The sequence below is a fragment of the Gadus macrocephalus genome, chromosome 14, assembly GCF_031168955.1.
Source record: "Gadus macrocephalus chromosome 14, ASM3116895v1".
Classification (NCBI taxonomy): domain Eukaryota; kingdom Metazoa; phylum Chordata; class Actinopteri; order Gadiformes; family Gadidae; genus Gadus; species Gadus macrocephalus.
In genome coordinates, this window is record NC_082395.1 from 18954880 (window position 1) to 18969239 (window position 14360).

General features: G+C 42.2%; 2 protein-coding genes across 10 annotated transcripts in view; both read right to left on the bottom strand.

Moving 5' to 3' along the window:
* Positions 1–11236, bottom strand: part of eprs1 (glutamyl-prolyl-tRNA synthetase 1) — a 30532-nt gene extending 19296 nt beyond the window's left edge. For all 7 annotated transcript variants that reach the window (XM_060071497.1, XM_060071494.1, XM_060071496.1 and 4 more), the window contains exons 1-13: positions 11087–11236; positions 10251–10335; positions 9886–9985; positions 9005–9161; positions 8779–8915; positions 8285–8379; positions 7793–7919; positions 7238–7430; positions 6892–7063; positions 5823–6056; positions 5035–5119; positions 4887–4946; positions 135–245 (exon numbers count right to left, since the gene is read on the bottom strand). In XM_060071497.1, coding sequence (XP_059927480.1) covers positions 135–245; positions 4887–4946; positions 5035–5119; positions 5823–6056; positions 6892–7063; positions 7238–7430; positions 7793–7919; positions 8285–8379; positions 8779–8915; positions 9005–9161; positions 9886–9985; positions 10251–10335; positions 11087–11129 — 1599 coding nt within the window. In that variant the 5' untranslated portion in view covers positions 11130–11236. The remainder of the gene's footprint in view (positions 1–134; positions 246–4886; positions 4947–5034; positions 5120–5822; positions 6057–6891; positions 7064–7237; positions 7431–7792; positions 7920–8284; positions 8380–8778; positions 8916–9004; positions 9162–9885; positions 9986–10250; positions 10336–11086) is intronic.
* Positions 11237–11844: 608 nt separating this feature from the next.
* Positions 11845–14360, bottom strand: part of vps13c (vacuolar protein sorting 13 homolog C) — a 60388-nt gene continuing 57872 nt past the window's right edge. For all 3 annotated transcript variants that reach the window (XM_060071490.1, XM_060071487.1, XM_060071488.1), the window contains 4 exons: positions 13892–13983; positions 13469–13592; positions 13081–13164; positions 11845–12939 (listed from right to left, as the gene is read on the bottom strand). In XM_060071490.1, the coding sequence (XP_059927473.1) occupies positions 12838–12939; positions 13081–13164; positions 13469–13592; positions 13892–13983 (402 nt within the window). In that variant the 3' untranslated portion in view covers positions 11845–12837. The remainder of the gene's footprint in view (positions 12940–13080; positions 13165–13468; positions 13593–13891; positions 13984–14360) is intronic.

Genomic DNA, 14360 nt, shown 5'->3' on the forward strand with positions numbered 1-14360 from the left:
AATACAACGATATAATTCAGATTGCTCATAATTCATGCTCGTGTTTGTTGTTATGTGTGTTAACAAACAATCCAGGTGAGGATGAACAGGTGTGGAGCTCAGGACCACAGAGAGGTACAGGTCGGACTGATCACCTTGGGATGTTTAGCAGCCATCTTCATCTCCTCCACCGCGTCAGAGACCGCTACAGGAACCACGTAGGACTTGGAGAGGGCTGTGTATCTGGGAGCTACTGGATCAATAACCTGAAACACACACACACACACACACACACACACACACACAAAATGTAGAGGACATCATTAGAACGCAGTGCTACAGTTCTGCAAGGCAACCATAGCAACATGCTACCATGTTCATGCAGAGGATGGGAGTCATGACAAGAACTGTGCAACATCAAAGATTTGCCAATCGCTATACAGACGATACTAGTTGAACAGGTTTTTTTCAGTTGTTTAAATGTCTAACGAGAAATACAGGAAATACACCAGCATTAGTCCGCTCTTTGAAATGTTGGCAAAATAACAAAAATGTAAAAGGTTTTGCTGGATCAAGAGGCATTATGTACCCATGGGCCTTGAACAATGGAGCCTTATTTACTACACAATTTGTTGATCATGATATTCTTACATAATCGCTGCAGAGATGTTATATATCAATTCTGAGATTGAAACCTGCACTATGTCGCTCTTATACTGCAGCTATGTACATACCGTTTACATAAAAGAATATGAATTACAGTTTTTCAAGAATTAAAAAGCCAATCGACAAGTCGCCATGGAATCGTTTTTTTTTTTTTACAAAATTGCTTCTGGAAAACTTAAATAGTGCCGGTTTAACAATCTAAGGACATTGGTCAACTTCAGCATTGTCAAGGTCCATTTTCACTTCAACAAAATGTTGACCAGCAGAACAAACTTGATCACTGCAAAAAAAAGATAAGAAAAAAAAAAAGCAGTTGCAAAAAGCCAAAATAAGATGAGTCCATCTCTGCAATTTTCTGTTGCTCTTAAATAATCCAGCACACATATGGGCATCAAAGCATGGAGGAGGAAGGTGTGAACCTAATGTGTTTGATTGTAAATGTAACCCTTTACATTACCAGATACTTAAAAGACCATATTAAATACCATTAAAGAACATCTTGCTCGTTTTAATTTCATAAAAAGGAAACTAGTGAGAACAAGTTCGACATGGCAGCGACAAGAACCAGCTGTATTTTTGAATAAAGTCCAGAAAAATTAACTATAATAAATCCAAATTGATCATTCAAATTTGAATAGTTTCTTATTCCTCTTTAACATGGGTTTTATATATACTGCGTTTGAGGTCCATCTCCCAACTCCCAGCTGCCCCATACTCCCTAAACTGCAATGACATTGCTTCAAAAAGGAGTTCAGTCGAATGTTTGCGCCTCTGTATGAAGTGACTGGTAGGAAGACAGGAGCAGGGGACAGTGTGTGCACACTCCCACACACACACACACACAGACACGTGTCTGTGCATGAAAGAATGCGCTGAGGGAGTGAGGGCTGTATGGGCTGTGAGGAAGGAGGAGGACGAAGAGGAGGACGAAGAGGAGTACCTTCAGACTGCTAACTGGCAGCTTGGAAACAGAAGAGTGAAATGCACTTTAATGTCTCGGACAGGACAGAGAAAGAAAGGGGGAGCGCTACAACATCACAAGGAAGGGGAAGCAAGGACATTGAGTAACAGAAAAGTGGACAGAAAGGAAAGTGAGAAAGGGAACTAGGGACAAACTAAAAGGTTAGTGCAGACGTGGGTGATGGTGCAATGCCTGGGCCAGATGCTAAGCTCAAGGTCAAATCACCGTGATAGGGCATGAACTATGGCTGATGGGTTTCCTAAACCAACGCGAGTAGAATTCTTATAATTGATTGCAATTAGTATACATTGCTTTCGTATTCCCTACGGTCATACATTTATTCAAGATACTGGTCAGCCAAATCCATCATATGCTTCAAGGTGTGCATAGTCACGAGTAAAACACATATTTTCAACACACATTAAAAGAAGCCATATTTCCCTACATGGGTGTTCTTAAGACTGGATATCTAATTCTAAGTCCCCAAATGATAACCCTTACCAATCAAAAAAATGATCCTACTTGAACGGCTGCCTTTCGATTCTCTTTGATTTGGATAGCAGTGAGGAGATCCAAAGAAAGAAATGCAACGAGCATCACAACCCAATCGATCCATGGTTACGACCACAACATTTCAAACTAGGGAGCTGTGCCTTGATGGGTAAAAACAGTGTGGCACACACACACACACACACACACACACACACACACACACACACACACACACACACACACACACACACACACACACACACACACACACACACACACACACACACACACACACACACACACACACACACACACAGCCCGTGATATGAACTATGTTTGTGGCAAGTTTGGCCAAGATCTGCTGAACGTTGTGGGCGAACATCAGGCACTGGATTTGAGAGACCAGGGACTTAAAGCTCAACTCTTGGCAAAAAGGTTAACTGCACACTTAGGAAAGCTCACCATGTGTACATGGTGAGTTTATGTCCCTCTTGTCTGCGTACAACTGTTTGGAGCTATAAGTAACAATTCTGTGGTAAATGGTGGGACAAGGCAACAGCCAGGTTGGGTGGAGGGAGTTAGCCTCATGAGAACATCCAGATATTCAAGTGTGTTTGTGTGTTCGGCAATATCAGACTGGCCTTGGCTGGGCAAAAAACAAAATGGCCATCATGAATGGCCGCATTTATGTTGCTTACTTTGTGAAAAACTCCCACTAATCAGACTGATAACAAATCAAAAACCTTTCTGATCAAAGCCTTCCTTTGATATTTCTGTGAATTATTAAACTTCATTATTCCGTTTAGATTGGATAAAACCGTTTTCACTGCTCTGTTGATTGCAACACATTTGTTTTTTTAATTCTGAACACAGCGACGTTCCTTGCTCCGTCATGGAGTGAAAATCCCTTTCATTAGCGCAGATTCTTCCTGCTATAATGTGGTTATTTTCGGAAGCGACGGAGCAGCTCGATGCCAAATCGTGCTGCACAGAGAACCGGCTGTGAAGTCACAGGATCAGGATGGTCTCACGAGGCTTGGAGGAAGTACTTAGGGAGAGGAACCCACACTGCAAGACATTTATTCTACTAGGGTGTAGTTTGATCATGTAATCCACTATACAGTAACATTTATGCGCCTCATCTAGTTCATTTTATTGTATTAAAGTCGATCTTTTAATTAACTTCAGGGAAACGCAAGTTAAAAAGTAATGGACCCTCCTTTCCCCTGAGATTAAATAAAATCCCCTCCTCTTAGGGGGAGCAAGATGAGAGGAAGAGGAGATAACGATGAGAACAAGATGAGGAAAAGAGAGGGGACCGATCTGTGAGGTTGGCCAGTGTTAGTGGGTTACTGTAGGAAATGTTCACAGTGTTAGTACAGTTCATGTACAGCATCAGTATAGTATGTGTAGTGCGTTTGTATTCGTGTTTTACATAACGTTTTTCAGTGTAGTACATGTATAGTATATGTATGGTGGTGGAGGTGGCGGTGTTTTGAATGTGGAGGGAGACAGCCAATACCCAAAGCCATGCTAGCAGCACAGTGCATGGCCAAGACAAGCCATGAGGGAATTCATAATACACATAATCATAGACTCATTGTTGTCCTACAGGACTGAATCATCATCTGGTAGGACAATGATGAGGGCATTCATGAACCATGTAGAACCACTGATCTCAAAGACTTCCAATCCTTTGATTATCCGAATGATAACCAAATACCAAATAGGACGTGGCGTAATAAAAAGGCTTGTCATCTGATAGTTTAAGTCGCTAACAAGTAGGGTTGGGAATCTCTTGGCACTTCATGATTCGATTCCGATTATGAGGTCAACAATTCGATTCAAAAACGATTATCGATGCAAGAATTTTTTTTATGTACATTTCCATGCGTGATTTTCAAAAATATATATACATCTGAGTTTGCTACTCAGAGTTTGCTAATCACTTCTTACTTTTGTGATGATCATTAAAGAAATTAACAGATTCATTACCGTATCTAATATTTTATTAGAGAAAAAGCTTTTGTCACAAATATGACTTTCTATGAACAATGCAATAATCAATGCAGCTTGCATTACAAAACAATATGGAAGTATGTCAAAAATAGGTTTCAGTTTTCTTTTCTTTCTAATCTTTCTTTTCCATGTCATTAAAGAAAAAGCTGCTCTTGAATTAGAAGGAGTTCTTGTGTCTGGCTGTGAGTTTGCGTGCATGCTATGCGTAGACTGAATCGCAATCGTGTCATGACAAATCAGATTGGCCAATACACACTGAAGATAAATGAAATAATTTGAAAATTACTAAAAGTTATCCCTCTCTGGTGAACAGAATGTTGCAGCAGGCGAACAAATAAAATGAAAATCAGATTATTAATTTATCTGCATCAAGACGGAATCGTTCTAGAGAGAATCGCGATGCATCGAAGAATCTATTATTTTTCCCACCCCTACTAACAAGTACCGTCAAACCCTAGCTTGACATTGACAGCCCAAATTGGCGCAGACTGAAATGCCTCTGGATTCAATTGAATAGATCAACAATCAGAGCATCGCAACGTTTGAGAAATCCACGTGAAGTCCAACTGGGACCCCAGTCTGAAGCAGGGGGCTAGCCAGACTCATACAATTTGAGCTCGTATTTTTGGTCGGTTCCCAGGCTTGTGAAGCCCATATGGAAAGTCTAGTACTCAATAGACTAGACTTGTACCAGAAAAAGACCAGACCATCCATATGAGCTTCACCCAGATGAACATAAAAATACAATAGAAAAATACATTAACCATACCTTTTTGTTGAAGGCCCAGATTTTGTCCCACTCCATGTTCACTACGGATCTGGATCCACCCTATTAACGCAGAAGACAAACCAGTTTAACTCGTCACCAATCAACCAAACGGAAAAGGGACAACGAGACCCTTGGAAGGCGGGTTTACCTGGGCGGCGATGAACTGCTTGAGGCCCTCCACCGTCATACCCCTCCTCAGCACTCCTCTGACCGTGGGGAAGCGTGGGTCGTCCCTGCAGGAGGCCAGGGGGAGAGAGACGGAGGACAGGGCGTAAGACCAGAGACAGAGATCCCAATCTAACTGAAATCAACAATTGATCTTGTTTGACAATCAAGGCAGGCCTGTCACTCAATGCATTTGAAATACTAAAACACGTCTGCGTAATCATGTTAATACTGGGGCTGTTAAAATTTGTGTGATAACAACGCAAGTTCTGAATTCATTTATAGATATTTTTGTCTTACTTTACATTCAACTAAACTTGCAATAAGTGACTGCCTGATTACAATCGCAGTAAGAGACAGCCTGTTTACAATTCCAAAATCTGTTGTGCTACTTATTTTAATTTAACTACACTACACAGTAATGGTTGGTTTACAATTGTAATAAGTAACAATTCCCAAATCTGTGTTCTGCAAAATTCATATTCAACCAACACTGAGTGAGTCAATCGAACTCCCTCAAGATCAATTAATCTAGTTTTTGCTTATCACGTACATTTGGTATTAATTAGTGCGGCATTCCATTTGATAATCTCATTTAACTTGAATTGGAGTATATTTAGAATATTATTTAAAATGTCAGATAAATCGCGAGGTAACTCACCAATACCATGGGATTAATCGCGATTAGAAATTGTAATAGTTTCCCAGCCGTTGTTAATACATATCTGGCGTCATCGTCTATGAGCCATGTAGGAGGTGTGCGTGACTCACCATCCGTCCACGTAGCCCTGGTCCACGAACCAGGTGAGCTTCCTCTTGGACAGCACCGTGTTGTTGAGGTTGAGCCGGGCGTACTCCCAGATGTAGGGCTTGCGGAGGCGCAGCGCGTCGATCACCCAGTAGAACTGGTCGTCGCGGTCGTGGTACTCGGTGGTCCTCAGGGCGTGGGTCACCCCCTCAAGGCTGTCCACGATGGGGCAGGCGAAGTCGTAGGTCGGGTACACCCTGGAAGTGGGGGTTCGAGTTATTGGTAGGGGTGCAACGGATAACAAAACACACGGTTTGGATCGTGTCACGGTTTTAGATTCACGGTTCGGATCAACAAAAAAAGATAAGACAAATGTTGTAAATGTTATTTACAACATCCACCAACCTGGTGCCACAGTGCCGGCACACTGACCGATTTGTCCACCACCCTTATTCCATTTTTATTATAGTGCACAGGGAAGCCAAAGTACTCCCATACAGGTGATTCTAATGATGCAGGAGGCTTCTCCAACTCCTCCGCTCGGCATTCTGTGACGCTTATTGTTCAGTAGCCTATTAAACATGCGCCGATCACGTGAACGCAGACTTTTGCATCGTCGGCCAATCCGCGGATCACGTGCGTTCTGAACCGCGAGGGTCGATCTGTACGGATCACGGATCAACCCTGATCCGTGCACCACTAGTTATTGGATTGGAATTTTTGTCCTCCCCGCCATAATGCAGCACATATCACCATAAATGCTTCACACCCTTAGAAAGGGGACCAGCCATCGATGTTCAATATTATTTTAGTCTCCAGGTGACCCCTAACAAGCCCCTTCAAATAGAATAACTGCTATGATATGTGTTGTGGCGCAATCTAGGGCTAGACCCTCACATTTTGGGAGACTTTACGCAAGGGTGGGTTGTGACCGGTCTCAATACATCCATTGCAAATATGAGACATAGCATTCAGTAGATGCAAGAATATAAAACACAAGAAACTGCACTTCTACATCGTAAATGCCTTTTAAAATAGCTTGGAGCGGTGTTCAGAGGCCCTAAAACAGGGGGTTGGATAACGTGACGGTACCTGTATGTGGTGCCTGTGCGGGGATGGGCCGCGTTCTTGCAGCGGAAGAGGGTGGGGTCCCTCAGACAGCCGTTGTTGGAGGCCATGTCGATCTTGGCCCTCATGCAGCAGCACTGCCCGGCCTCCGACCCCGCCTTCATCTCGGCCCACATCTTCAAGTTCTGCTCCACCGCTGGACGAGGGGACAGAGCACACAACTTATTAAAATGATTTTTTTTTTTTTAAGAAAAATAATAACACGGTAACAAATCAGAAAAAAATAAAGATCTTGTTTTTTTTATTAATCGCAGCCTTTGCGATTTGCAGACGTCTGTTTGAACCCGGTTCACCGTTCTGCCCTACTCACAGTTGCTGCGGTTCGCAGACTCGGTGCGCTGCTCGCGCTCCAGCTTCATCTGCTCCGGCGGCGTGTTGTCGATGTAGGCCTTGCCCTCGGTCAGCAGCTGCTCGCCCATCTTCAGGATGACGGGGAAGTGGTCGCTGGTGTAGGTGAACTGGTCCGGGGTGATCTGCAGCATGGCCACGTCCTCCAGGATCACCTGGTGGAGAAAAGCCCCAGAGAGAGAGCAGCGTGAAGCACAGATACTACAGGGGTAATACAGGTCACAGGAAGGCTGTGAACTTCATCAAATTTTGATCGTGACTTCGATTTTTGGGTCAAACGATCTCCAAAGTAATATAATCGAGTTGAAACTTTTTTTTTAATTCATTAAATGTTTTATAGAAATTCCTTATTCTTCATTATTTTAGATTTGAAAAATTTTGTATTCTTTGTAAGGGGGAAACTTAAACACTCAGTTACAAAGTGTTTTTTTGGAAAGAAATGCTGAATAAATGCATCATGTTTTCAAACCAAAAAGTAAACTGTTTCCATAACCGAGGAGCCCTAGGCCTATCTGACCTTCTCAAAGTCCTCCTTCTCCTTCTCCGGGTTGGTGTCGTCGAAGCGCATGATGAGTTTGCCTTTGAAGGTGACCTGGTAGTGCTGGTTGAGGAGGGCTGCCTTGGCGTGGCCGATGTGCAGGTACCTGATGAGAGAGGGACATCACCATGATCGTTAGAGCCAGAGAGGAACTCACTCATTAATAATAATAATGAGTTGGTTAAATACGATTCATAATTGGTAATAATAATTGTTTTATTATTTACAAGGTTTCTTTTAGTCTAAAATGCAAACTTTAGTTGTGTATAAATTATAAAAACATTACTATATTATAGACTTACTCCAACAAGTGTTACACTCACAGAAAATAATAAATAAAAAGGAGTGACACTACAATGGTTATCTGGTGATTTGGTTGTCCATGCAGAACTACATGCCATACTGGAATGCATGTCACTGCAACACTAACTGTACAGCTCCTGAACCTTGGGTGGATGTATTGGAGCTCACCCGCTGGCCTCCGGGGGGAAGCGGACCACCACCTTGCCCATCTCCGCGCCCGGCAACTCCACAAACTTCCCCAGATCTTGCTTCTTCTCCTCAGGCTATCGTGGAGAGGCGAGCAGCACAACGGAAGAAGAAAATTCAATCAGGGTTAGGGTTAGGACCGGAGGAAGATGAAGAATGGGTGAAGGCTTGAGTCATAGGACCTTGTTTCTTCGTTCATATTGCTTCATCTGCTGACAAGTCACTTCAGCATCAATAGACACTTTTGTTTGAGGACTTACTGCTAGCTAGCATTATACATTATTATATTATATCAGATATATTCTATTATTATACATACAGTGCTAGCTATGTATTAAGTACCCATACAATGCTAGAAATGTTAAATATCCGCTATTCTATGTAAGCTTTACAGCGTTATGCCATTCATGCTACAGTAAGAATTTTACACAAACAAGCTTATTAGGATCCCAACTCCAGGTCATTGGTTGTCTTACGTTGGCTTTGCGAGGTGGAGCTTTGCCATTGGCCCATTTCTTGCCCACATCCACAAAGAGCCCCTGGGCGCCCAGGAAGGAGAACCAGCGGTTGACGTGGGAGAAGGCGTTGGCCTGGCCGGACCACTCTGTGTTCCCTGGAGGGACGGGGGGAGAGAACACGGCACGTGAGGATCCTGAGGCTGTGCGTCTGGCACTAGTGGTCCTTCTGGACAGAGTGACGGACCTTTGAGTGCAGCCCACACGCAGAGGTCGGCCAGGGTCAAGGCATGACCCACCAAGAAGGTCCTGAGGGACAGAGCCTTCTCCAGCTCCCCCAGAGCCAGGGCCAGGCCTTTCTGACTACACAGACGGCGAGAGCTGAACTCCAGCCAGTGGTCCACCTGCAGAGCCCGGGGACAGACCGGAAAAACTGTTTTCCACTAGCGATGAATATATATGGAATTTTCGGCATAGATGGAATGATTTTTATCAATAACTTTCTGCTTCTCATGGCCAATAACAACCGATAATTACAGTTCTTGGTATTTTAAAATATATTTAATATAAACAATTGAATCACAACCGCGGAAAGAAATTACTAATAGCAAGTTTATCTGTTATGGTAAACACACTTCTGTCTCCTTCCTTTGCATGCTCTTGAATAGACATACAGCTGCACTATAACGACAAGTACTGGTCAAAACCTGCCTGTCTACTACTTGATGCTGCCCGAGGGGGTCTTAGGGCACCTCGACACTAGGAGGAGCCGGGGATCGAAATAGCAAACTTCTGCTTACAAGTCAACCTGCTCTACCTCATGAGCTAAGCCAACCCTACAGCTCATAAATGGATTCCTCCAGACAGCACTTTCTCGTGATATTGTTGTTAAGCAAATACTTGTTAGTTACTAGAATAAAACATGTTCTTAAACCTGGTCGTGACAGCCGAGCCCTATTTTGAAACGTTACATGGTGGAGCTGAGAGAGAGCATGGTGGTACAATCCCACAATAAATAGTCGAGAAGCTAGCTTCACTTGCTCACACTAAATCAACATTATTTTTGGATCCAATCGTTTCTCGTGTCTTGCACACTTTGACAGTGGTGGTCACTCATGGGCCCCTCACCTCTGTCTGCTCCATCATATTGGCTCCATAAAGGCCCATGGCAGGGGCCACCCTGGCCAGGTAGCGTGTGATGGAGTTCACATCACTGAACTGGACCGTACTAGACAGGAGAGCAGAGGACACACACCAGTTGATGTATCTCTAAAACCCTATATTGACTAGCTGGTACAATACTAAAGCTAAAAGGTCGATTTATGTACCGGATGTAGGTATAATGAACAAGGTAGGTAGGTATGCAGTATAAGGTCCATTTTCTGAAGATGGGAAGTTTTATGACTGTTGTTTCTGAATATATGATTCATATGGTCACTGACATATATAGGGATAGAAAAGTATTTTTAGGACCTGGGGATGAAAACACTTACTCAGACACATGAAGCTTTGTGTCCTTGCCCTCCTCTACTGACAAATTCACGCTCCCTTTTACATGCTCTGCTGCCAACAATGCCCCTAAGAAAAAAATAAAATACATTATTAGTCCAAATGTAAACTACTGATATTCTTAAAGAGCCTATATTGTCATTGTGCATGCTATGTGCCCAAGACACCCAACTGAGTGTATTGCCCTCGGTGTTGTGACAGTAAACGTTAAACTGATGGCATGTAACCTAACATATACAACTTGACAAACCAGATTGGTGGCTCGGCGTGCAGGATCAAGCCCGTTATACAATGTATGTTATGAACCCTAGCCCTGCACATTAACATGACATTATAACTTATACATTAAGTGGTCGACATGATAAATAAGGTGGTCGACATGTGACCATTGCAGTAATAAGTTATGCATATATTACATGAGGATAGGAACGTTATCTCATGGCCCCGTAGTTTTCTGATGCTTGCGTCAGCCAGCAATACTCAATAGAGACACTAGGTGTCGCACTTTTACGCGCTACCAGCATAGCATTCACACAAACACTGGCTTGGCACTTTATAAAACACCATAATATACATTAAGATAAATAACAGTGCAGAGACGAAGACCAATGTACGAGGTTGGATGGTATTCGTTTATTATCCAGCTAGAATTACACCCGTCACTTGTTGTGGTTGATATGCCACGACGACAGGCATGTTTAGTGCATGGCTGGCAAGCTAACCGGTCCCCTTGTAATACACAAACAGCAAACTGCACCAGCATAACCCTTAGCACTACATGTGGCATCATATCAGACATGGGCCAGACACAGACACTCACCCAGAGGCGGGTTGCTGGGATTGATGGTGAGGTTTAAAGCCATGCTCTGCACTTCCAGTTGCTCGCTGGGACAATTGAGTGACGGGACCGACGGTTTCGGACAACCCTTCTTCACTCGTCAAGGTTTAAATCCTGCCCTCTATCGCCCCCTCTTGGGGGTTTATAGTATGAATCCTTCGCAAAGAGAAATAACGCAAAAGCCCGCTGGTTTCGCTTCAGCATTGTTTGGGATCAGGGTCCGTGACAATGACACCATGGCATGTACGGTCTGTGTAGGCTACTTGAGGAGTTATTTTTTAGCGATAAACGAATAAAGGAAATTAAATGTTCGTTGGACATTTGTCCTAACCTTTTATTGGCTGAACTTGAACGGCAACAGGACATACATGTCCAACTGCTGAAAAAAATACCTGGCGCTGAGCTAGTTGTCTATGAGTCCACAGGCGGTCTTTACTCATTGGTCAAAAGCCGCAGGCGCTCGGAAAAAGACGCTCTGAGGACACGCACCGCTTTCTGCTTTGGATTGTGAAAATAATTGACAAAGCGTCTTCAACAAGCAGAGAGTTTAAGAGGAAAGACTATTGTTAAATCTAAAAATTTTCATGTTGGCGACGTTACAGTGGAATCACCCAATTTTGAAAATAATAATACGAATTTGAAGTAGCCTACTGGCATAAGAAGAGTGAGAAGCTAGGCCGATTGAGGTGTTATATCTTCTTGTTGATACTATGCAACAGAAAACAAACATTTACAAAAACTGTGTCAAACCTTGTTTAATGTTAAAGGATGCATACAAGAGGTACAAACATATGGAACAAAAAAATATACATATGTGACCCGCATACCAGCAAGTTAATTCGGGATCGAGAATGTTACAGATTTCTTTATACTGGGAAAGAAAAATATATAGGCCTACGCTGATGGTGTTTAATTTAGGTAGGCAAAGTAATAGTTAGGTAGTAAAAATCTCCATTCTGTAAACATGTATTTAAATGCAATAGAGTAGGGCTTATTTGGGATTCAAATATTTTGTATAAAGTTCGGATTAGATATTATTTGGTTACATATTTGTTTCCTCTTATTATATTTAATGATTGAAATTTGCTCGGATTTATTTTCATAAATGTGTGCATAGCAAAAGACAGCACCTTGCTAAGAGCAAATTTATTTTTCATATAGAATTTGCTTTATAGTGCATGCAAGGCTTCATTTTTTTGTGTTGACGGAAACAACATTATTTCTATCGTCATTAGTCTGATTATCAATCTAAATCAATAATTTACTCTTGCAAAAGAAATGTCATAGTGAATTATCTGCCATACATTACAAGAAAATAGGAATCTGTTCAGTATATAGCAAAATAAAAAAATCGTCATCTACATTCATTGGTATAGGCTTGATATCCGTTATCGATGACACATCAGCCTCAATAACCTTAAATTTGCAAACTATTGGTTGCCCCAGTGTATGTCAATGGCCAACACTGAAGTTTAAATGTTGTCATGTTAAAGGTTTGTTCTGAGAAAATAATTGTCTGCACTGAACACACACAGTTCAGTGCCATGTTCTAACAAATTATACACGTAAACTTAAACTTATCCCAATTATGGTGCGATACATTTTTGGTAACTCTGGTCCTCAAGGCACTCTGTGTGTGTGTTTGTTTAACAATGACTACTGAATGTCACGTTCAATGAGTAAGGGCCTATCTATGGACGTCATACCCCCTGACAGCAGTGCAAAAGGACCACTCAGGGTTTGTTGGAAGGTTTAAGGAAGCGCTGAGACTTCTGCCTCACCATCTTGTACTGTTGACAGGCCACCTGGGCTTGTTCTATGGATGCCTGCAGTCTCTGTGGAACACATCGCAGCACCAGGTAAATAGAATACCATTTACTACATGCACACACACAGAAATGCAAATAAATGGAAAAAGGTATGACAACGTGGTGTCTCTCTGATGCTACATTTGTGTGGAGGTGTGGATGCAGTACCTTGGCTGTGTTCTGGTCCTTGAGCTCCACTACCCTCACAGGATCCTGCCCATTTTTCCTGGAGAGCATCATCTTATTTTGCTCCTGGATTAAAGAAATACCAACGCCTTTACTAACGACAAGTCAAAGTAATGCAAAAGAGTAGATTCATTTAGAATACAAGGATTCAACATTTCTATTGGATTTGCAAGTTCAGAACAAGTTCTGCTGGGTGGAAATTTTCATGCGTGTTGTAGAGGTAGGAAATACATGTCTCACACACCAAAACATGAAATCCTGTTTCAATGTTTATTTTCGCACGTGTGCGTGTGTGAGTGTGAGTGTGAGTGTGAGTGTGTGTGTGTGTGTGTTGTTCCTCATTCAGATCATGGGGTCAGTTCCTTTGTACCTTGCAGTAGAGTTGCAGTGTTGTCCCGGCCACCACAGGAGGCCTGTTGAAGTTCTCAAACAAGTACTCCCAGTCCTTGTTGAAATGTCCTACAAAGTCAATCTCCCTCACACACATCACCCTCCTGGTTGCATAAGGGAGAATGGAATAAGCGGAAGTTAATAATACTGGTAATAATAATAATAATAATATTATTATAATTATTATTAATATCAATTGATATTATAAATTATTAAATATATGAAGAATAATGCATTGTACAAATTGTAAAATAACTGATTCGGTATCTGTTTTGCAGAGAACATGGGGGAATAATAATAAAACCCCAAAATACAATAGGGTGCCCGCACATTGTGCTTAACTACCTAATGATAATACGGTGAGTCCAATACTGCTGGAGGACGGGTCCTGACGGGTGTGTACCTGTTTGTGACGATGATGTTGGTCTTCCTGTTTCCAGGGTAGAGACAGTGATCTCTGAACACCTCTCCTTCTAGCTGTTTGATCTCTGATTTCTGAACACACAGGTACACAGACCATTACAAGGAACAATCTCACAATGCGGTTCTCTTTGGTTAATATGGGAGAGATAATACTGAAGATATCAGTGTGGAAATTGTTCAATTCTGTTCATTTTTGGCTCATTATTTCTCGCTAGAGGTCTCATAGAATGCGTTTGAGGGCCTTGGCCACACTGGATACACATTTGGTTCTATAAGAAGGGTTGGATGATGAAGGAAGTTGAAACGGAGAACCCCTCCAATCCAACTATGCAAGTACTTTACTCATTACTACACTTATAACTAATTAGTCAGACATATTAGTTACACAGAGTACACAACGGAGACAAAATGGATCAAAATAAATATGTCTTTCTTTTATATTTATTGAA